This window comes from Equus asinus, chromosome 3 (assembly GCF_041296235.1).
Source record: "Equus asinus isolate D_3611 breed Donkey chromosome 3, EquAss-T2T_v2, whole genome shotgun sequence".
Classification (NCBI taxonomy): domain Eukaryota; kingdom Metazoa; phylum Chordata; class Mammalia; order Perissodactyla; family Equidae; genus Equus; species Equus asinus.
In genome coordinates this window covers 38,539,607-38,564,480 of record NC_091792.1, presented here as the reverse complement: position 1 = coordinate 38,564,480, position 24,874 = coordinate 38,539,607, and the positions used below count along the sequence as shown (strand labels likewise).

General features: G+C 37.3%; 1 protein-coding gene across 20 annotated transcripts in view; it reads left to right on the top strand.

The window, feature by feature from the left end:
* The window catches only part of SH3D19 (SH3 domain containing 19), a 161,038-nt gene extending 142,467 nt beyond the window's left edge, over positions 1-18,571 (top strand). For 16 of the 20 annotated variants that reach the window (XM_044767117.2, XM_070504897.1, XM_070504896.1 and 13 more), the window contains 10 exons: positions 166-234; positions 400-540; positions 4,194-4,266; positions 5,269-5,399; positions 7,481-7,539; positions 9,766-9,968; positions 10,439-10,491; positions 12,938-13,124; positions 13,531-13,628; positions 16,665-18,571. In XM_044767117.2, the coding sequence (XP_044623052.1) occupies positions 166-234; positions 400-540; positions 4,194-4,266; positions 5,269-5,399; positions 7,481-7,539; positions 9,766-9,968; positions 10,439-10,491; positions 12,938-13,124; positions 13,531-13,628; positions 16,665-16,781 (1,131 nt within the window). In that variant the 3' untranslated portion in view covers positions 16,782-18,571. The remainder of the gene's footprint in view (positions 1-165; positions 235-399; positions 541-4,193; positions 4,267-5,268; positions 5,400-7,480; positions 7,540-9,765; positions 9,969-10,438; positions 10,492-12,937; positions 13,125-13,530; positions 13,629-16,664) is intronic. The other 4 variants (XM_070504893.1, XM_070504898.1, XM_070504892.1 and 1 more) reach the window with 1 other exon arrangement.
* Positions 18,572-24,874: the final 6,303 nt, after the last annotated feature.

Sequence of the window (24,874 nt, the reverse complement as noted above, 5' to 3'; positions counted from 1 at the left end):
AATGATGGCAGGCCCCACTAGATCTAGAGCTGGAGGAAGCCAAGCCAAGAGTTTCACTGCTGGAGAAGTTGCACTGTAGGCACACATGCCAAATCCCCAAATGACCAGCAATTTATGAGGAGGTAATTTGATTGTGAATAATCCTTTTACTGGTTCACATTTAAGCTGTCTGTGCCTCATGGAATTGCCAATGAAGACATCGTCTCACAAAACCCCGGAGAACTCTCCTGTAAGGTAAAGTAGAGATCTTTCTTCACTGACTCATGTAAAAAGTGGCTGGCCTCTGTTACCACTTTACACATTATTAAATGCTGTAGGCTCCAAAGATTAAAATGTGGAAAAAGTAATAATGTTTTATTAAATAATAATTGCTTCAGAGAGTGGTATTGTACCTTACAGCGTGGGGACGTACTTGTGCTGCTGAAGCAGGCGGAAAATAATTACTTGGAATGCCAAAAGGGAGAAGATACTGGCAGAGTTCACCTCTCTCAGATAAAGATTATCACCCCACTTGATGAACATCTTAGAAGCAGACCAAACGTAAGGAATTAATATTGTACAGCCCTGATATCACACACGGCAGCACATTTCATAGAACTATTAATTATATCTCATCTTCAGGTTTTTATTAGCACGTTTATTTTAACCAGAGTAAAAATTACAGTAGCATTTTACTCCATTTTAAGAATAAATTACTTTTAAGAGACTTGCCACTATGATACACAGAGCAACTACCATGAGTTTTGCCTTCTTCGTATCGTGCTGACTTACAGCAACCAGAGCACTCAGTCATTAATTTTCAACTGAGTACTGTTATTTTTGAAATAATCTAAACATGTTTACCAAAGTGCCAGAGGTTAGTTTCCTAGCAGAATGGATAATTATTTTATTTTTAAAGAGGGCCCTATAAATGCTAAGTCTGACATAAAAAAGCACTTCCCTTTAAGATTTAAGCTTAGTGTAAACGTCATTTCTCTGATCATAGCTCATGATATAATGAAATGAAATGTAATCCAGCAACCTGAAGTCACCATTTAGGCCTAACAGATTTGTGGAGGCTGGGAGAATACAGTGATTATTGATGGTCATTTGTTTAACAAGAAAAATGCCACTGAACAATTGATAGAGATATATTTTTAAAAGAGCTTCTTAAGTTATCCAGTTAAATTTTCACTATCTGTTAGTTAATGTAGCAAACATGAAATATAATAGCCACCAAACATTTAACCCAAATAAAGTATTTGGTTTGCCATTCATCCTAGTTCTCATAATCTTGTCCAATTCTTTCTTCTTAGAAGATTTTTTATCTTTTGAAGTTTGCTGAGAAACTAAACATTTGTATTTTGAAGAGCAGAGAAGATATGTGTTAAGCTAGTTGCAGCTGGGATACTGAAATTCTGCCTTTAGTCCACACAGGGCAAGTTCTTCCAGGGCTCATTTTCCCTTTGTTTTGATACAACATTATCCATCTGTCACAGCTGTCCTTCCTCTCTCAGAACACACTAATGGCTAACAGTGGGAGTTATACTGCCAAAAAGCTTTCCTTGATGAAAAATAGAAGCTAAAAAATGAGAAGTTATTCTTTTATAACAGTCCAAAGTTTTTTCCGATTTAAATGTTGCCTTACTCATCTTGTACCATAGGCTTGCAGAGAGTTAACCTCTGATGGCCAACTCCTGGTGATACTAAAATGAAGCCTTCTTTAGGTAACTTCTGGGTTCAGGGCTAGCGTAACATTTTTTAGAAAAATAAAACTTGCCTATTTGAATATCTAGTTTTAAGGTAAAGATTTGTAAAAATGTGTTATACTTTCCCCTATCTTAGTAAACAGAAAATATTGAACGTTGTAGGTTGAAGTTGAATTTGTCAGTCATGGGAGAAGTGGGAGGTTCTTACCTAGCACATGGTGGGGAGCACAGATTTGCATTTCAGGGAGCTCTGCCAGTTCACCTTCCACCACCTTAGGCAGTTATTTTTAACCTCTCTAAACTTCGTTTTTTGAATGTGTAAAATAGGTATGATAATTCCTCACTGAATTGTTTTTAGAATTGATTTATTGTGTGATTCAGTTTATATGAAAGTCCAGAGTAAGTAAATCCAGAAAGGAGATTAGTGATTGCCTAGGTCTGGGGTAGGGTGAATGGGGAGTGACTGCTAATGGGTAGGGGGTTTCTTTTTGGAGTGATAAAAATATTCTAAACTTAGATTGTGGTGATGGTTGCACAATTCTGTGACTATACTAAAACTGTGTACACTTTAAATAGCTAAATGTTATGGTGTGTGAATTATATCTCAAAGATATTTAAAAAATTAAATCAGCTAATTAAAGCATATAAGGTGTTTAACACAGTGAGTAGCACATAGTGAGTGAACAGTGGATGTTAGCTCTTCTTATTGCTCGTTTGTATTAGCAATTATAGTCATGTTAGAAAGAGCTTTGAAATATACAATATTTACCTGCCAGACACCCACCCTAATGATGTGGTCTAAGTTGTACTGACCCCTCGTGGCCAACCCTGTTTAGCCTGTTCCTCTTGCTCTTCGTCTCCCAGGCCAGGCTGATAAGCAGCATTGCCAGGATAGCCATGCGTTGAAGGCAGAGAAGGGAGACTAATTGGGAGACACAAGTTGCTGTCCCACCTCTTCGACCCTCTCAGACTTGGTTATGTTTATATCATTGGTCCATTTGGAGATTCATGTTTGTGTTTGGTGTAGGATAGGCCTCTGACTACGTTTTTTCCAAATGGATAGCCATCTAGCCTAACAGTGTTTATTGAATAGTCATTCCTTTTTCCACAGGTGTAAATCAGAAAAAAGTGAAAACCACACACACATATATAATAAATGATGTAAATACTAATTTTTAAAAGCCCCTCTAGACTTAAAATATCTCACAATTCCTTTCCACAATCCTTGAAATTCCCTTTATGCTCATTTATTTAGGGAAAAGCTCTGAACAGCCTCTAAGAAAATGCCAGTGTTACTTTGGTAAGCTAATATAGTAAGGTGCCATTAGCCATTACTGTCTTGACGTAAATTAGTACTTCAGTTTACCTAACTTGAGAGAATGCAGCATGCCTCCACAGGTGCCTATTGGTTGAAAGCACAGATGAAATTCAGAAAAGATCTGAGTTAAGGTGCTGCTGGGTTGGAAATGGAGAAAGCGGACCATTACCCACGGCGCAGTCTGATCAGCTGAGGGCATCGTGGCTAGGGGAGGGATAAAGGAATAAAAGTGTAGGGATAGCCCTAAGGGGACAAGAGTCATTGAAGGAGGTGAAGAGACAAGAAAGAGCACAAAAATCTGCCTTCATTTATTTCACAGGCTTGCCAATGTTGAAGAGTTTTAAGCTATAACTCCAGATAATATCCTTCAGTCAGATTTGATAATGGTGATGATGTGAATAAGCCTGTCTATTCACATAAAGAAACGAAGAATAACAACTGTTTGTCAATGAGAAAAGATCGCTTTTCAGCTTTATCCTCTCCTTTAGCCAATCAAGGCAGTTGGCTAAATGGGTAGAGAATATTCAATTCTCTTTGCTAGTTTACTTAGAATTGCTGTTGAATAAACCATTCAGATTAAATAGAAAATCCAAGCCAGGCATTGAAGGTAGCATCAGTTTTCAAATTAGAGAAAGCATTCAGTTAAGTGGTAATAAATGAAATGGATTTTACTTTTTGCGAATTATACTTTTGTGGAAGTCATTAGCTCTTTTCATTACGAAAGGCAAGAGCATAAACTGCAGAACTTTCTTCTTTTCCTATCTTAATGAAGACAGAACTTTTAAGCCTTTGTTCTTAAGGTTTAGTCCTGGTCACAATTTAAGGAAAAAGGGACCCAGGAAGGGTAAAGAGGTCAAAAACCACTAATTCAGGGTAAAATAGGTACTGGTTAAAAAAAAAAAAAAGTTAAGTAATTCCTTTTTGTTTGTTTGACTCTCTTGGTTTAAAAAGAAATGTTAGAACACATTATAATTGAGAGTTATTTCTGTCCTCCCTTGGCAAGGACACATGCCTTTTCAACTCGATAATGATTCCCTTGTTTGGCTCAACTGTGTGGTTTACATCTTGTACTCATAATGTAATTGTGTCAAGAAGACTCTAATGAGGAAAAAAAAAATGGTCTCAGGGTGAGTAACAAATCCAGCATCCATCCTGCACTTCATTCACAGCCCTGTTTTCCCCCTAAGGATCCAAGCCACGCTCAGAAGCCTGTTGACGGTAGTGCTCCTCATGCTGTCGTTCTTCATGACTTTCCAGCAGGTAAGGACATAAATAATAAAGTGGTAGAGCCTTAGGATCCAGAAACAGATGTCCTCCTTGGGTTAACCTCTCAAGGGTATCCTTCTTCATTTTCTTCGTTTTCTTCATTTCTTCACTTCTGTGGCCTGGAGAGGTCATCTTATCCATCACCCTGACTTCAAGAGGAAGGGTCAATTGTACCCACCCATTCCAGAAAGCATAGCTGCATACCCTTGCCTTTGAAGCTCCCCATGAGAGAAAGTGTTAGTTTCCCTTACAGAAGAACAAATAGCAAATTACCTACCCGTTGCCAGCTTTTTAACTCTTTCAAAACGGTGGGTACCAATTAACAATTATAATACAATTAATTCTAATTTAATAAGTGAAGTTCTTTTCTCCTAAGAGTTGTAAAGCCTGCACACATACCTCAGCTATTACTTATGAGATGAAAATATAAATTTTTCTAGTCCCTTTTTACATACCTTTTATGTCCAAGGCTACACAGCAAATAACCTCCTGGTTTATTTATAACCTCTTTTTATCCACTTGGTGGACAGATTTTTATTTTAGTATGAGTCAATTTACTTGCTAAAGAGCTGTAGTACTCCCTTAGTTAATATTTTGAGATTGAAATGATTTTTAAGCATGACTGAGAATAATAAGAATATTATACCATGTCTATAAAACTCTTTTATTGTTCAATATGTATTCAGCAAAGGGTTTGTATTGGCACAGTAGGAGTCATTGCCCAGCGCGATGTTGTCGGGTTTTTTTTTAACCATTTTCTATCAGTCAGTGCATGGTAAATATATCTAATTTGGTCTTGAAAGAAGAAGCTCATAACAACAATATCCAAAAAAAAGAATATATTTTTTTAACTCAATTTGATTAGTATAATTTGTTCCCAGAATCAGTAGAACATCCTGCCTCAGTGGAGAGAACTAAATGCTACTTTATGCTCTGCTTTAATCAAATCTGCAACCAGGATAATTCATCATTCATAATTATAATTTTATGTTACAGAGCAAGTTGATGATTTGAACCTCACTTCTGGAGAAATTGTTTATCTTCTGGAAAAAATAGATACAGATTGGTACAGAGGGAAATGTAGAAACCAGACTGGCATATTTCCTGCAAACTATGTCAAAGTAATTGTAAGTGGGTTGTGCTTGTTAAAATTGGTCATATGTTCAGTGGGTTCTATGTAGCTTGCAGTTTGGAAAAAATAACCAGAAGCCTGGATTCTTGGGTTCTAGTTCTCTCTCTTCCATGGATTCATTTGGTGTTTGGAGAATTCAAAAAATAAAAGTTTGTTCAACTAGATAATGGTTAATTATTCTATTACAGAGTATTAGAACTTACTGCCTATAAGCTATCTGAAATCGTAAAGTGAAAAACTACTACATGTTAACTGGTGAATCAACTATCCTTGGATCCTTGATGAGCACTTAAGGATATATGTTAATTCTTTGAAACATTTAGTAAACAAGAATTAAATGGTACAGTATTGTCCTGAAGGAATGTTCTCTGAGGTTATGGTACCACTTCTCATTTTCTTTGGAATGCATTTAATTTTGGGGTTTTTTCATCCTTTCCATTCCTATTTATTTCCTTTTTTTTTTTTCCGAGGAAGATGAGCCCTGAGCTAACATCTGCCAATCCTCCTCTTTTTGCTAAGGAAGACTGGCCCTGAGCTAACATCCGTGCCCATCTTCCTCCACTTATATGTGGGACGCCTACGATAGCATGGCTTCCCATGCAGTGCCATGTCTGCACCCGGGATCTGAACTGGTGAACCCCGGGCCGCCAAAGCGGAACGTGTGCACTTAACCACTGTGCCAGTGGGCCGGCCTCTATTTCCATTTTTAAAAAAATAGATTTGGGAATACTAAAGTACCTTCATTGGAGGTAGTGTTCCATTAATGGTTTTTCACATAATAATTTCAAATCTGATTGGGAAATATTATATTAAAGCATCAGAATTTTGTATACCCTCACAACCTAACTTGTGAAAGTAGACCCAAATGGTAGGGTTCTAACTGCTAAGCCCAGGTGGTTGTGAAACATGCAGATAAAATCAGACTGCCACTTGAACACTTCTATCAATAGGAAGAGTACGATTCGGTCCCTGATATAATTTATTGATACTGGAAACTATCAACTAAAGCTAGCTTAAATAGTTGAGCATTAACAGCTTATCTGGGAGGAAAAAAGCAAATGATTTTCCATTACATCAAAAACTTAGAAAACAGATATAACAGAAAGCCTGTATTTTTCAAATATAAATGAGTTTGAGTCTCTTGAATTACAAAATGTGGGTCTTAAAAATTGACCAGTATATGTATGCCCTGATTCTTTGGAGAAATCCGACCAGATTCTCTAAATTAATATTAAGAGTAATGTTTGTTTTAGCACTCTTCCTCATTTTTCTTCTGCCCAGTGTTGCAGTACTTTAAAAAGCACAATTACCACACTGAAATCAATCACGCTGAATCTGCCACATTATTGGTATAAGTGTTATTTCTAAGCCTACAAGTTTAAAAAATTGTTTTAAAACTTCGAACTTTTAGAATTCATCAAGAAGAGGACTGATTTATTTAATATAAACCTCAAAGCTTTAAGTAGTTTCCAGACTTAGTGCATTATGGTCAAATATTTTATTACAACCCGGCTCCACTAAGCCTTGTAAATGAGGTATCATATAAAGTGCTTGCCGCTTAGTAGATGCTCACTGAGTACTAATTCTTTTCTTCCTTCCCTATTCTCGCTGAAGGGAAAAAGATGTTCCAGAGTTATGAAAATGGAGAGAATCCAAAAATTTGAATAAAATGTTTTGTTTTGGGCTCAGGAAAGTATTGCAGAATCCTACCAACACCATGAGTAGGTGTGGTGGTGCGTGAATGCCTGATGTCTAGTTTCTATCTTCAGTCCTCCTCATCCAACTTGGAGGATATGGGACAGAGAAAACTCAGTCAGGGGTAGAATGATATTAATGTGCTTATTCCAGCAAATAAGAGAAGGATGGATGGGCTATTCAAGGAAAGCTACATTACAAGTTACGTGTTTTTTTCAAAACCCAAATTCTGAATTTCTTACCTTTTAGCATGAGTTTAACACCTAGCTAAACTGGATAATTTCAATCATGCATTTTCTAATTACTTAGCCTAAGTAAGATAAATTTATCTTACTAAAATCTGAAAAAGTAGAATTGTTGTTTTGATTTTGTCTTTACTAGATTGATGTTCCAGAAGGAGTAAATGGGAAAAGAGAATCGGTTTCATCTCATTATGTTAAGTAAGTTTTATTTGTATTTTTTTTTGCACAAAATACAAAGGAGGTGAGCGTTTGTATCCTAAGGAATTACCAAGCTTAAACACTTCAGATGTGTGATTATTCAGATTTTCACTATGTCTTTTTAATTATGAGGAATGCTTTACTTGTTTAAAAAGCTGTAGTGGATTAAAATTCTGATGAAGATGCAACATGCTGATAGAAACTGACATAAGCAACTCTCCATATCAATATAGGACGTCTGACAGCAACAGAGTCTATCCTGGTGTTTCCCACAGCCTGGCCTCAGCTTGAGCAGAGACATTTTTGCCATCTAATGCATTTTGTTTTGGCCTTCTGGTGTTTATCTACTAACAAATTTTTATAAGATTGAAATATTTTGTCATCGAAAGTATTTAAACTTTATAGAATAAACATGAGCCCTAAATAAAACCTGCTAGATATTTTGTGTTATTTTGTTTTTAAGAGGAAGTAGAGGAGAGGAAGAGTTAAGCTGGAGGGGTCTTCCTTTATGTCTGAAGACCTTTCTCTGAATTTACATACCCTTTTATGCATTGTTGTAACTCCTTTGTGATTTAAAACACTGCCACAGTGCACCTTTATTTTCTAGCTAAATGAGCAAATTAATAGAATTCACTACCTGCTGAAGACTGTAAACCTGTCTCTGAATAGGTCAGACGTGAGGAGATGCTCCCTGAGGACTTCAGAAAATAAATGCAAAGGTTATCACAAATAAGAAAACTTCTGATGCTACCGTAGTTGAATTCTACTTCGGGTTCAATTTTTCTCCTATTTTTAAGCAGTGTTTTATTTACTCTGTCATCAGGTTGAATTTAAAGTGGACTTTCACAGCCATTGATCCCTTGACCTGACTTAAGTCAGACTGATTTGTGCCAGTTCCAACCTTTTCTCTTCAGGCAATTGCATCGCCTTAGCTTGTTGCTTTTGCAACTTCCTTTCTAAAGGCTCAAATCAAAGGTTTGGTATTAAATCATGCCTTCTAGAGACACAATTACTTTTATCTTATTTTTAGTCAAAATTGTAGATCATTTAAAGATTGTTCTAATTCTCAGAAATGAAGCCTTTTCATTTATTTATTTACTTATTTATTTTTTGAGGAAGATTAGCCCAGAGCTAACATCTGTACCCATCTTCCTCTACTTTATATGTGGGATGTCTGCCACAGCATGGCTTGATAAGTGGTGTGTAGCTCTATGCCTGGGATCTGAACCAGCGAACCCTGGGCCACCAAAGCGGAGCATGTGAACTTAACAACCATGCCACCAGGCCAGCCCCAGAAATGAAGCCTTTTTAGAGGAAATACAAAAATCTTTCTTTTTTTAAGTGTTTTGTTTGTTTGCAGGAAAAGATTTGCCCCAAGCTATCATCTCTCTTTTTTTTTCTTTCTCCCCAAAGCCCCAGTACATAGTTGTATATTCTGGTTCTAGGTCCTTCTAGTTCTTCTATGTGAGCTGCCGCCACAGCATGGCTACTGACAGCCGAGTGGTGTGGTTCCGCACCCAGGAAGTGAACCTGGGCCGCCAAAGCAGAGCACATGGAACTTTAACCACTAGGCCATCAGGGCTGGCTCCAAAAATCATTTTTAAAACAACAGTGCTAGGTGTAAGATTAAGTGTTATAAGATTATATGCCAAGTTTCTGTTTTCTTCAAACCTTCTAGTTTTGGAAGCCATTCATCTATGTGTATAAAACTCACTGATTGATTCAACATGTATTGAGCATCTACTCTGCCCAGCTGTTGCCTGTTGCATTCTGCCATGGAGGTTTGAAATCTTGCCCTGAGATTCTCAGGGTTAGCACTCTTAAACTCAGTGCATTTGTGATTGAGAGGGTTCAGACTCAGCCATGATTACTGTGGCTCAAGGATACAAAGACATGGAGACAGGGGAGATTCTGTAAGGAAGTAAAGGTGATCAAAAGACATGGCGGCATAAACTGACCACCTAGCTGCTTATCTGCAATTCTGCATGTACTCTGTGACCTTGACTTTACCCTTTCTGAGTGAATAGGTTCATATCTAAAAAGTAAAGACTATCCTTTAGAAATGTAGCTTATTCCATCTGACAAAAAATTTTAAATTATGCCTCGTATACCTTGTTCCATAGTAAACAGAATAAATGCTTATTGAAAGACTGAATGAGAGTTTTAAAGCATTTTGAAAGTTAGTACTCTGTAGTTTAAGCCACAAATGTGATCTTCTTTATTCAGAGGCCCAAGATGTGTTGCTCGGTTTGAATATATTGGAGACCAGAAGGATGAGTTAAGTTTCTCAGAGGGAGAAATTATTATTCTTAAAGAGTATGTGAATGAAGAATGGGCTAGAGGAGAACTTCGAGACAGAACTGGGATTTTCCCTCTTAACTTTGTGGAACTTGTTGAGGATCATTCCACCTCTGGTACAAAGGTTTTAAGTGAGTATGGAGAGTATAATTTTTTATTATGTCCTATCCTAATTCAGCTAAACCAAATAATAGGATAATACATAAGCTGCATAATAATTCATATTACCATATTTTTTAAGGTAGTATTTTTATGGTAGTATTACCATGTTTTAAATGGTAATAGTCATTATTGGGATGGTCATTATTGTGGTGATTAATTTTGGTATTTTAGGTAATTAGCAATAGCTTCATATCGGAAATGGCAGACAAAGGATCAGACTTTTAAACAGAAATGGTCTATAGACTAAAACAATGTGTATCTTCCTTCATTTTACAGTAGAGGAAACAAAGCCAGAGAGGGTAGTGCCAGTCAAATCTATGTGCCCAATACACGAAGAGACTCATCTAGAATCCCAGACTTTTCGCTCTTACCCTATGGTTTTCTCCAGTACCATATGGTCTTTACATCTCAAGTTTTGACTTTTTTCTTTTTAACATAGGCACAAAGTTACCCTCGAAGACCAGAAAAGAAGATTCTGGTGCAAATTCTCAGGTAGGCTGCTTGAATAGGTAACTGTAGTGAAAGCTAGGTTTCAACTCTGAGAGGAATATGAAAATCATAATTATCAAGAGAAAATGTTATGAGTCATTTTTCAATTCATATAGCAAATGTTTGAAATAGTTAAATAGTTAATATCTTTATTGTATATAGAGCTCGTACAAATGGATTAGAAAGACATGCAAACCCTGAGAGAAAACAAGGAAAGAGACATGATTTGAATAGTCATTAAAAAGATACTGTAAGTGGCTCATATTAAAAAAAAAAATTAACCTTACTAGTAATCAAAGAAATGCCTTGTAAAGCAGCAATAAAATACCATATAACATATCTAGTTAACAAAGATTCAATATATCTTAGCACTAAACAATTATAAATATATGAATGTTAAAAAAGAGAAAGTACAGGGACCAGCCCGGTGGCATGGTGGTTAAGTTCATGCACTCTGCTTCAGCAGCCCTGGGTTTGCAGGTTCGAATCCCGGGTGTAGACTTACACACCATTCATTAAGCCATGCTGTGGTGTCATCCCACATACAATCTTCCTCAAGCAAAAAAGAGGAAGATTGGCAACAGATGTTAGCTCAGGGCCAATCTTCCTCACCAAAAAAAGAAAAAAAAATCATTGGTGAAAGGGATAAAGGGGCACATATGTATGATGACAGATAAAAACTAGACTATTGATGGTGAACACAACGCAGTCTATACAGAAACTGAAATATAATGATGTACACCTGAAATTTATACAATATTTTAAGCCAATATGACCCGAATAAAATTTAAAATATAAAAAAAAAGAGAGAGAAAGTACAGATTATTATTATTACGTCCCACCCTAAGTAAAGGATTAAAAAATGAGATGAGATTTTAGTCACAATGATCATCATAGTGGTATTGTTATAATAGGAAAAAATTGGAAACAGCCTAAATATGACCATTATCGGGAGAACGTTCTAAGGCCATGAAAAACTAGATTTATAAAGTAAATGTCATGGGAAGAAAACATATGTTATAGGAAATTGAATATATAGCATAAAAAGACTAGAAGGAAATATATTTTACTTGTTAACATTCAGTTGCCTTTAGGTGGTAAGAGTATAGGTGGGTGGGTATTTTTCCCACTTCATACATTTCCAAACTGGCCAAATGTTTAGGAACATTTGTATTATTTTTATAATAGGAGAGAGAAAAAAATGGATTAAAATTTTACACTGTATAACATGACTTCACAAATGTTTAAACTGAATAGGCATGTGGGCGACTTCCATGTTTTTAGTGACATATTTTAGAAGAGTGAGCCTGACAGGGTCATTGTTAGTCAAAATGTCACCGGCCATTGGGCTGTGTCTCTTAATTCTTTCCTCCTTGCCCACTGATCCAGTCAAACAAGAAAGAAAGTGACTACAGTTCTCCAAAAGGACATGCTCACATCTGCCTGCATTTCTGGGGAATGAGAAGTACTATTCTTTAGGGTTGGTTACTCAAGTGCAGGAGCAAGAAGGCTGGGGTTCTGACTTTTTGTTTGCTTGGTTTTTTGTTCTTGTTTTATAAGTCATCAGTTGTTGAGAACTTAAGATGTGCCAGGTACTGTGCTGAGCATTCTACATTCATTATCTCATTTAATCCTGACAGCCACCCTAAGATGAAGCTAAGGCTCAGAGAAGAGAAGTATCTTGCCCAGTGTCAGCTAGGAAGTGGCACAACTGGGTCTAGAACCCAGGCCTGTCTGGCTCCAAGCCTTTGCTCTCAGCATTATCCTTCCTCCATGCTTGAGCGTCTTGAACATAGCTCCTGTTCCAACTTGGCAGAGACACCTCTTCACAAATCAGAACCTTTCTCTGATGTGTTTAGGGCAAAAGCATTCTCACTGGAGCGTTCCAACATGTTAGCCCACCACGTTTGGGTCGTTATCCTGCCAGCCTTAGAGCTAACTGCTACTCATAAAATTAAAAGTGTGAATTAATGAAGTCTTATGCCATGGAATCTGATAGCCTCTGAATCAGGTAAAGACCTGGAAATTAACAAACTGCCCTTTCTGGTCTTTCTTAAAGTAAAGAAGAGCTCTACTGAAATTTTTTCAAAGTATCATACATACTATACATAAATATTGTATGCTTTCACCTAATTTTTTAAATGTAACTAATATCATAGATCATAATTAGAGAAAAGTTTTTAGTTAAGCATTGTATGTCCCTTAAAAGCAAAAAAAGTCACAAATTCTATCACATCTGTCATTTATAATTATATTTTAAGAAAAAAGTTATTGGAAACTTTTATTTTGATAACTTGATGGCAACATAAAATGTTGGGAGATTTGAAAAAGCCTTCACACTTTGAGATCTTATGACCCCTTAACTTTTTTTCCACCACTTTATAAGCTTTGTAGAAATCAATTTTAAATAAAATCTTATATTTCTGACCAAACTTCTGATTTGTGACAGAATAACAGTCTTTCTGGAGAATGGTGTGAAGCCCTTCACAGTTTTACAGCGGAGACCAGTGATGACTTGTCCTTCAAGAGGGGAGACCGGATCCTGATCCTTGAGCATCTGGACTCTGAGTGGTACAAGGGCAGACTGCGTGACAGGGAGGGGATCTTCCCAGCAGTCTTTGTGCGGCCCTGCCCAGGTATGACAACTGCAAGAAATGACTCATTACTCTCTACGGGGATCCCAAGACCTTTGAAACAATATGTATCTCTTTTCCCTCTGGCCATGTTCAGTTTAAGTTATTTGCCTACATTTCAAAGAATTGATTCATAAAGTTATGTACTCTCGTTATACTTTGTTGGAGTTATGGGGAAAAAAAGATAAAAATGCTTTCACTTAATAATGGCTAATTTTGTCTACTCAATATATTTTGTATAATTTTTTTCCTGCTAAGAGAACAACCTTCATCTTTTTGAAAGTTAGATAAATTCAAAATTAATTGTAAATAATCTGTCCTGGAAATGACAGGGGGATTTCTTAACGTGTTTGATTCATATTTTAGTTCAATGTCTTTCTGTATATTTGAATTTTTGGTGTCTTCACAGCCGAGGCAAAAAGTATGTCTGCTTTAGCCCTGAAGGGGAGGAAAGCCAAAGCCTTATATGATTTCCATGGAGAGAATGAAGATGAGCTTTCCTTCAAGGTCAGAATGTGTATCTTTTTGTAACTGCTAACTGCATTAAGCAACTATAAATTTTGAAATGTCTTCCATTAAAGGGTGGAACATTGGATGGAGTACTCATCATTAGCCAAGAATGAACGGATCTCAGACCCTAATTCTAAAGGAAGAGTTTAGAGAAGCTGAATAGGGCAAAAGTGAATTATCAGTAAGGCCTTTAGGTACTCAAAGAAAACTTTATTGGCTTGATACCCACACAGTTCCCAGGCAAATTCCTTATTCCTAGGCCTTATAACATCAGATCTCAGGGATATTGTTGGTATATTTTGTTGGTAGCCCTAGTAAAGGATGCTTCTTGCAGCTTGCTACTGTCATGTCTGTGAAATCAGTGGAGAAATCAGATGGTACCTACTACAGCTGGCCACTGCAGAAGTGCCTCATGAGACACTGGAGTCTTATCCACAAAGACACGGACTAGGCTTTAGGGAAATGATCCCAAAAGATTAAGCTGATTTGCAGAGGTTTTTTTAGAAGCCAAAGTTTAATCTTAATCTTCCTTCATCTAAGTAAGATTAATAAGCCTCTTATTTTTTTTTTCTTTAAGTAAAAACAGAATATGTCCACGATCCTGTTTCCCCAGTCCACAGTTGGACCATGGTCAGAGAAAAGCACCCAGGTAGTACTATGGGACTGTCCCCGAGGAAGGAGTGGTTTAGTCGTCATTGCTGTCAGAAGAGCCTGTGTCAGACAGTGGCAAATTCTTCATCATTGGAGATAGTCAGTCAGAGGCAGGGATGCTGTAGGAGGAATTCAAGCATGAAGGAGTGATAGGACAAGGTGAGACTTAAAACAATGGGTGTTTTCACTGAGACGAGGTTTTCACCTGTTTACAACAAAATGAGAAAAACAAGGTGATGTTGGGTATGTGCAGGCTTTGGGGAAGTCACGAGTAAAGGGGGTGTGCTAAGATATGTCAGTATAAGTTTGCTAACTTTCCTGTTTTGTGATGGAGTTTACCTTGCTTCTGAGACTTTCTTCTATCTTTTTCATATTAAAATGTCATTTCTATTATAAAATATTATTAGTAATTTATAGATAGTTCTTTTGCTAAATTATAATCTGGTAACCTTATATCAATTCTTTTTTTTTTTTTTTTTTGGTCCTTAAAATCCAAATGTTTGGAAACTGTTGCCCTAGTCCTTTCAGTCTTGAGAGTCACTGGCTCAAAATTAATTTCTTTTATCTTTACATAAAATGTTACTGAAGGTGAACACTCTGGATTCAAACTTTGTGGTTGTTCTTTTGGCTTTCGTTTAAGTTATGTCAGTATAAATAACAGAATTCACATAACAGTATCCTCCAGAAAATAGGTTATCTTCGTTTTACAAATGCCTGACTATGAGCAAGATGGTTCTAGAGTTTTTAGTTAAGGGATTCTGTACTGCTTTCAGTATTGTTGATCATTAATTTTTTATTAAATATCCACAGACTATTAGTAGATAAAACTTTATTTTTTAAAAGAATTGTTCTAGTCCTTAAAAAACTGACATGGTACGTACTCTGAGCTAAGAAAATTAGTTTTAGTCAATCATTGTGTTATAATTTAAGAACCATAAGGAATTTATTTATAATAGAAACTTTCAATAGCCAGAATTTTTACAGATTTTAGCAAAGTGAATTAATGACATTTTATAGCATTTTTCCTTTTCATTTTCCATAAAGAAAGGCCTTAAAGCAAACCATTTTTCCAGAGGGCAGTGTACCAGGGCTACAAATAAATCCATTTAGCCTATAAAGATATTCTTAAAAGTAGCCAGGGTCATCTTGGACGATTATAGAATCTTAAACCCAGATTCTAAGAAATGGTTAGACACCATAAAGAACAAAATAGTTTCAGGAGATAATTTGAAAAAATATGCTTTATCTGTTGAGGAATTATAATTCACACGTGAATAAGACACACACGTGAATAAGACACAACCTGAGGAGGATAAATCAGTGTTCTGAGTCAGGGTGAACTTCTTTAGGAGAGGAAAGAATGCAAATTTGATAGTGAGGCCATGGGGGAATGGAATAAAACCAGATGGTAGAGGAGAATGTACCATTATGTGGAAGAATAAATGTAGAGTACAAAATGCTGAGGATGTTGGGAAAAGGCAATTATAGTAAAAGCCTTTCTAAGTAAGAAGGTCCATTGTAAAATGTGGTGGCCATATTGCCTAATGGTTAACAATACAGGCCCTGAAATCACACTAGATTTGATTTCTATCTCTACCACTAATTAGACGTGATGCTGAGCAAGTTACTTAATCTCTCTGAGCTTCCATTTTCCTGCTTTAAAATAAGGAAATCTATAAAAATATCTCTCTAAAATGAGAATTGTAATAGTCCTCACCTCTAGGACTGCAGTGTTGTTTAAATGAGTTAATTCCTATAAGGTACATAGAGTAGGACAAGACATACAGTTAAGCACATGGCTCACTCTCTCATCTTCAAGTCTTTGCTTCAGTGTCACTTTCAGTGGGGCCTTCCTTGACTGCCCTAATGAGATGGCAATGCCACACTTTCTGTCCTCCTCTGCCAGCTTGTTTGTTTGTCTACCCACTCTAGAATGAGGTCTTTATTCATTGCTCTGTCCGTAGTGCCCAGAACAGTGTCTGACACATAGTGGATGCTTAATAAATAATTGTTAGATGAAAAATAAACATTTTTAAATTAAAAATATGTATATAATACACACACATGATAGCTGGTATTGCTATTTATTAAAGAAGAATTTTAGATCAAGAGTGGTGAATTTGGGGGGCACAAAATACGAGCAGGAAAATCAAAGTGCAGCACAGGTGACACTGTCAAAGGAATGGGCTTTGAGGAACAGGCGTCCAAGTAAATGGCATCATCAGGTAAAGATCATCTTTGTGGTACCTCATTTAATCCTCTCAGCAAGTCAAGATAAATGAGATACAAAGAGAAGATGATACGTGCCTCTCCAGGTGGGTGCTCACCGTGTAGATACTCAACAGAAACTCATAATTATTTCCAATTCCTGTCTTCCTACAGGCTGGAGATATAATAACAGAGCTGGAATCTGTAGATGATGACTGGATGAGTGGAGAACTAATGGGAAGATCTGGAATATTTCCCAAAAACTACATTCAGTTTTTACAAGTCAGCTAAAGGTGAAGCTTGACTGTGTTCCTTGGCACAAGAACTCACTTGAACTATCACTTTGACTATCAGATATGTTTTTGCACTATTTTTTTTTAACTGAAAGAAATCTCTATGCTGTACATGGTACACTAGAATTTTCTGAAAGCAGAAAATGTCTAGATTTTGAGGTTAGCTTTCATTCACAGTAGAAACATGCCCATGGAAACCCATGAGCAAGTATTCTAACAAGGAAAACATCAGGCAGGATTAGCAAGGCAGATACAGACTTCCCCAGGGAAAGCGTCTGGGGACATGGCAGCATGGGGAGGCTTACAAGCAAAAGTTGCACTTGGACATCTATTTTCATCAGCACAAGTGAATTAACCATGCTTCTTCATTTTTTACTTTAGTTTAAAAAGAGGACGTTTGATATTCTACATGCTGTAACTATCAGGACATGGTTGGTAATCTAAATTTCATTTTTGATATTCAAATTAATTCTAACAGCTTGAGCGTATTATCCTCATTACCAGGGCAAATCCTTACTTCAGGAGGGGGTAGTGTATTAACTAGCTGGAGCCTTTGTCAGCATGAGGTGAATCAGCTCATGCTCACCAAATGCTCCTTGTGTTACTAAGGGTTTTCCCCTTTGTCCAAGGAGTTGAAGGGGGTTAAAATTTTGTGTATCTTAGTCAGGAGAACCAAAACCATCCTGAAATGCCTTGCTAACACAACTAACCCTTCCACATACCTGCCGTACTTATTTCTTTCCTCCATGTATACTTTATGTTAACAGGGTTATTATAAAGCACGTTTTCTGAATCTGCAATCATTCTTTTGACAATTACTGGTAGCCAAAGAAAAATTCATTTTCTTTGCGTTACCCCAGTAATATATAAAAGCTGTGTCTTGTAGTGGTACATTATGAATCACATATATCTCAGAATACAGAGCAACTGTTAAGATGGAAAACAATGCCAAACCCCCACAGCTCATTTCTTCCTAATATAATCAGAATGAAAAATAATTTAAGACCGAATGCTGATACTTCTTTGGGATTTTTTTCCCTGGCTCATCCCTGCACAATTATTAGAGTAAATAAAAAAACCACTTTCCTGCTTTCCATTGTTATGCATTCCAGGCTTAGTATAAAAGTGGTTCCTCACTTGACTAAATCAATTACAGCTTATGGGCTAAAGCCAAATAGGTCGAAGACAATCTTCCAAACAGATCAATGGAATAGAATTTCATTGGAAATGTAAAACACTTTCCCAACAATGTTGATGACTTTCTTCTGTTTTTGAGAAGAGTTTCATATGCTGGGCCACCTTTCAGCTTTTGTTATTATTTCCCATCATCCAAAGTTAGGCAGCCCGTGGTCAAACCATTGCGTGAACACCACATGGTTTTCTGTAAGGAGGAGAGATTTACTTTATCTTTGATTAAAGTTTATCTCCCAGCTATATGGTTACAATTGATTTTGGAGTACGGGAGCTGTTTTTTCTACATGGTTTGGATAAAGAAGACAGTATAAAGAAAACTCTTGTCAAATTTCACTCGAGTAATTTCATGAGAAATGGATTGTCCCAACTACATTCCCATTTGCAGAAGGCTGTACAACAGAAGGAAGGGGGGAGTGTCTGCAATAGGATATGAGGTATATTTCTTTGCATAATTTTAATATGTCGAAGATCGTGAAAATCGAGCTTTATTGGAGAAAAATATCCCTCTTAAATTTTGGCCTTCTGTCAGCAGAATGATAAGTGCAATACTTGTAAATCTACTTGACACTATAATAAACTGAACCGAAATTTTCAGTCTTTTCTCACACTAGACTGAGTTTTTTGAGAATAAAGGTGGTATCTTATCTTTATATCTCCAGCCCTTTACACCATATAGGCTCAGTAAAGATTGGTTGGTTGGTTGGCTGGTTGGTTGGTTGGTTGGCTGGTTGGTTGGTTGGTTGATTGGTTGATTGGTTGGATGAATGGATAATTTTCACATATATACTATCGTGGATCCACCAAGATCCAATATCTTTCCTCTTTAATTTTTGACAAAAATCTTTATTGAAACAAAATTCACAGTTTTATGTTACTTCACTCTGTCATGCTACATTTTTTTGCTTGACGTTTACTACCCACTCAACTGACAGGAAGCCAAAATGTAGCTTGGAATGGGTTTTCATAGGTACTTTCTTTTTCTGTATATTGATTAAACGTAATTTTTATACTCAGTCGGTTTCATAGGGGAGAAATAGGAATGTATTCTTTTTCCTTCCAGGAATTTTAGGTGAAAACCTGATATTGTTCATCCAAGCCTCCTCAAACTAGAATTTCTGAATCCTTTTTCTTTGGTGGGTTAAGACTAGCGAAGTCGTTTAGTATATTATTCTTTCCCTTTTGAACACTAAAAGACAGCAGATTCCTTTAAAAGATGCCCTTGTTTACATGGCTGGAGGGGTGATGTGATATGTCTGTCATTGTGCTCATGGAAATCACAGGTTTTTAATATAATCTGAAACATTAATAATAAAAAAATCTGCATTTATCAAAATTTATTATTAGAACTGGCATTTGAAAAAAACAAAACATCATTTTTCCAGAGTCTGTTATATGTATATATAAGAGTTAAGTACTCTTAACAATAATTGTTTAGTTTTTTATTTAGTTTCTTAAGCTTAGATAAATATACCCAGAGAAATAGTGATGGATATATGGGCTAATTATAAGGGGATATTTAGTATATAATCATTAATGGTTTATTCCTTTTAATTAATGTTACATGCATGTGGGCCATACGATTTGTAATTCAGTGCCATTTTGAATACCATCAAATGAACTCTTAACAGTGAATTTTTTCAGAATAGGAAATCATTTTCTAATCTATGCCTTCTTCTCTGTAATTGAAAGAAAAAATATATAGCCTAATGCAGAGCAACAGCACCATCTAGGGGCCTCTCACCTAATTGCAAGCTCATCCTGTTAAACTGCGGAAGAGAGCGCAGACCCGAGCTAACCTGCAGAGAGACGTGAAATGATTTGCCTAAGGTCTTACAGGTATGGCAGAACCTAAAGGAGAACCTAGCTCTACTGGTTCCCAGTTCAGTGCTTTTCCATTTGTTGTGCTAAAGTGATACATTTCTCTTTAGCAGTTAAACAAGTAGAATCAATCTGTTTTATTGGCCTGTAAGAGTTGTAACTTCTCAGATATCATACTTATGATTAGGACGAGTTGCAGAGAATAACTTAAAGCCTTGAATTTATTTCTTTCAAGAAGAAAATTCCTGCTCAGCTTCACAGTTTTATTTAGACAGTTTATATTGATGTTACCTAGAAACTCAAATGTGAACTGATCGTTAATGGGAATTCTAAGAGAATATTTGAATGCTTGGAGCATCAGATCTTGAAAAGGTGTGTGGAGGGCTGAGCTCCTGGTAACAGCAGAGCAATCCTAAACCCAGCTTTGCATACATATGCGCAGAACACTGTTTTAGTATTTGGAGTTTAATAGGTTAACTGAAGCACTGTTAAGCTAATAAATTTGTATTTCAGCGTCTGGGACATATTCTGGTTTTTTTTAAAGGAATTTTAATTACATATACACCTTGGATTGTTTATCTTCAAATACTACAAATTAGGCAATAACTCAATGCAGTATTTTTCAAGAGAAGTAATGATTCAAATTCATAATTTAGAAAGCAAAATTACCTACCATTGTGTATCCTCTTTTAACAGAAATTGACTGACAATCTTAATACCAAAATATTGGCCCATTTTTAGTTCTTCTTTACAATTAAAATAAAAGGAACAACTACCTCTGTTTCTCCAATCATATCCAAGTTTTTTAATTGGATAGAGCCCTAACTCAAAGGATTACTGAGGCCTACCACATTATTCCCCAGACCCCCAAGTGGCCAATAGCTGAAGAGCAGACTTGTGACTTCTAAAGAGCCTCAGAGCATGTGGCTAACCCTTCAATGAAGTACTATACCTAAGATTACTCTACGGAAGGGAGACAGTGGTGTCCTCTTTAGACGTATGAAATGTCAAAGCTATTAAAAAATAAACATACAGTGATGAAAAAAATCCAATTCATCTGTATATACAGGGCACTTTAGGGGAAGATGAATGTGGGGCGGCAGGCAGAGGCCTGTATCTGCTGATCAGAAGGGCCTGGTTGGGCAATGAGAAGGCCTAGTTATCTACTGCAATGAGGCAGTTGGGAGCAAGGGCTAAGAGCAACAGAAAATAGGGCACTAAAACACTGTACATCTATAAGACTAACTACCTAGCAGGATGAGTGCCCCTAGGCAGGTGTATCAGGCTGTTCCTGCTGGATGGGGATGGATGGCCTCTATATCATATTCTATTGGACACAGGGAAGGACTAATTTATAAAGAGCATAAGGGTAATGATGAGACCATGGAAGCTGAGTACCTCAGGGAAGATGAGAACCAAGAATACATTCACAAATACGGCTGCTGAGCAGACCCCACACACTGATGGTCTCCACAAAGCTAGCAACCAATCACTCAAGCTGGTGCCTAGCTGCAGAAGATGAGGTCTTCTTTTTTAGGATTCAGCAATGAGGACCACTGCCATCAGGCCATAGATGGCAATACTAACCATGACCACTGGAATGTTGGACATCATGATCAGATTGGGCCTTGTGACTCCTGGAGGTGATACCCAGGCCACCATACAGAGCCACACATGGAGCCAAGGTCCTGAATATCATGGCAGCCAAGAAGCCCATGACAGAAAAAAAAAAAGAAGTTTATTTAGGTTTGGTTCCAGACCTGAGTAGGTTTGAAGAGGTGTATTAATTGGGTGGAAAACATACCCCAGAACGGGACAGACAGACACTAAAATGCAGCAAGTCTATGACCTATCTGGCTAGACCCACATGTTTTTTTAAATTGGGGGATAATTTGCATAAAATGCATAGATACTAAGTATACAATTCTATGAGTTTTGACAATTATATACACTTTTGTAACCATCAGTAAATAAATATGTAGAACATTTCCATCATCTAGAAAGTTCCTCATACCCCTTCCAGTCAGTCACCACATCCTCCTCGCCCCCCTCATCCCTTTCCTCCTGCAGAGACAATCACTGTTCTGATTACTATCACCCTAGAAACGTTTTGCCTGTTCTAGAACTGTATAAAAATGGAATAGCATAGTATCTATTCTTTTCTTCTGGCTTCTTTTGCTCAACATAGTATTTTTGAGATTATCCATGTTGTTTTGTGGAAGAGTAGTTCATTCCCTTTTATTATTCAGTGGTATTTCATCATATGAATATACCACAATTTGTTTACCCATTCTACTATTGGGGTTTTTTCCCAGTTTTTAGCTATTATGAATAAAGCTGGTATGAACATTCTTTCTTTCCTTTTTTTCTGGCTTTATTGAGATATGATTGACTGGTATGAGAATTCTTAAACAAGTCTTCTTGTGCACATAGAATTTCAGTTCTCTTGGATAAATTCCTAGGAGTAAAATCGTTCAGTAGTAAAACAGATATATGTTTAATTTTATTTTAAAAGCTGCCTGGGGGCCAGCCCAGTGGCCGAGTGGTTAAGTTCATGTGCTCCGCTTCCATGGCCCAGGGTTTTGCTGGTTGGGATCCTGGGCGCGGACATGGCACTGCTCATCGAGCCATGCTGAGGTGGCATCCCACATTCCACGACTAGAAGGACCCACAACTAAAAGTACACAACTATGTACCAGGGGGCTTTGGGGAGAAAAAGGAAAAATAAAACCTTAAAAAAAAAAAAAAAGAAGCTGCCTGTTTAACAAAGTGGTTGTATCATTTTACACTCCACTAGTGATGTTTGAGAGTTCCAATTACTCCACATCCTTACCAACATTTGGTTTCATCAGTCTATGGGTATTGTCAGTTTAAGCCACTGTAGCGAGTTGCATTTTCTTTTGACAGAAAACAATTATAGTACCGTGAATAGACTTCTGAGAGCTAATGACACCTGCAATAATTTCTTGACCTTGACTTCGTGAATGGTCTTAGCAAGTGGAAACTCACTACCCTTCATAACTTTCACATTTTCATTGCCTATCACCGCATTATATCCAACAGAGAATTAATCACCATTAAATTGGTGTGACTGGATATTCAATAGTACTAAGGAATTAGTATTGAAATTTACAGATGTGTTAATAGGATTGTGGTTATATTTTCTTTTTAAGGAATTATTTTAGAGATACATGCTGAAATATTTATATTTGATATCTGAGATTTGCTTCAAAATAATTTGGGAGGAGAAAGTATCAGAAACTGTGCAGTGTTTGACATTTTACCCAACTTGTAAGCTAAAAAGTTAGTCTGCCACAGTTTTGTGGATGCTGATGAAAGGCATGAGACTCCTGGGTCAGAAACAAAGGACTTTATTACTCACTCATTACAGAAGCAATAGCCAGAGTTTCGTGTTCATTTGTGTCAGTTTCCTTTGCCCCCCAAATCCCACAGAAGTGATGCAAAGGGCCCATCAGTCAATAGGTTGCATTTCAGGAGAGAAACACGAAGGTTTACCACATTTATAGTAAGTGGAAGCAAGCCTGCCCTTTTTCCAGGGGGAAACATTACCTCGCCCCTCAAGGTTGCTCACAAGGATGCAAACAAAACACTGAGAAATGGACCAGGGAAAGAGCAGTCAGAGAATTGTGTTCTTGGCAAACCCAGCAAGAACACACAGGGAGACTCAGGCTCTGTAGCAGATTGCCTCTCAGAATTCACTCCTCTGCCTGACATGTTCTTGGCCAAACTTGAATGAGTATGATCCTCCATCAGCCGCTCTGGTTAATCTAACAACAGAGGTTAGAATCTCATACAAGATTTAATTAAGGCTGTTATTGATAAGACTCAAAGCAACAGGTGAAGCCAACCTATGTGGTACTGACCTCAGTCATTCTTTCCAGGGTGCCAGACTCCGCCAACAGTGAATTAAGTCCAAGTAGGGAGCCGTAGGTCTTATTTTAGGCAGCTAATATGTATTCTAAGGCCAGGCCTTTATTCACTATGGCCTGTGCAAGTGAATTTAAACTGATCTGCTAATCTTTGGTGTCATTGTCAGTAATTAGAGGGATAATAGATGGACCAAAAGCAACCCCTGTCCCCAGTGGAGAGAAATCTCATGACTCATTTTTTCCCCATCATGCAAAAATACACCCAAAAGCACATAAGTCATTTCAATTCCGGATTTGTTGTTAAACCTGATTTGGATTATCATCACATTGGTTTGGTTAAGTCATGTGGGCGTGTCACCAAATAGTTGCAGCTTCACTTGCCATTTTTAGCATTGTCCAAGGGCACTCAAACTGTGATCAGCCACACTGAATCAAGGTTGTGTTGATCTGTGAGTTTGTACATGTTTGCATTTGGGAGTTGCTATTGATGGCATCAGGCACAGCAGAATAATTCAGGACCAACTATGTCTACATGAGTTTTTCTGTTTTCATAGCACAATGGACAGAGATGACAAACCCAATAGCAAGTCAGACTGTTAGCTGCAACTGCCACTTGATTCAGGTAGCAGTTTAGGATGAAGGGCAGTGGTTCTCAACTGGGGGCAGTTTTGCCCCCCAGGGGACATTTGGCAGTATCTGAAGGTGTTTTTATTTGTCACAACTTGGAGAAAGGTGCCACTGGCATCTAGTGGGTAGAGGCCAGCAATACTGCTAAACATCCTACAGTGACTCAAAACAATGAATTATCCAGCCTAAAATATCAATAGTGCCAAGACTGAGAAACTATGATCTAAGGAACAAAAGTGCTTATTTGTTTCCCTTCTCTCATTCCTGGGATCGAAGATGTTTTCTCCCCAGATGCCAGGGTTATTGTCTTCCCTCTACTGCCACAAAATTATTGGTACCTGTAATTTCATCCTTTCCTCAGTCATCCCAACTTTCACCCAAACCTTTTGTCCTGATTATCACCAAGGAGGCAACCAAGAGGAGATGATCCTTTTCTGGGGATTATCATATTCTGTGATCCAACTACCTTACTCAGGTTTATGGAACAGGAGGAGGTGAAGATAGCAGAGTCAGAAACCTTCTTAATGGTCAACAATGCTAGATATCTGCGGATGGTAGGGAG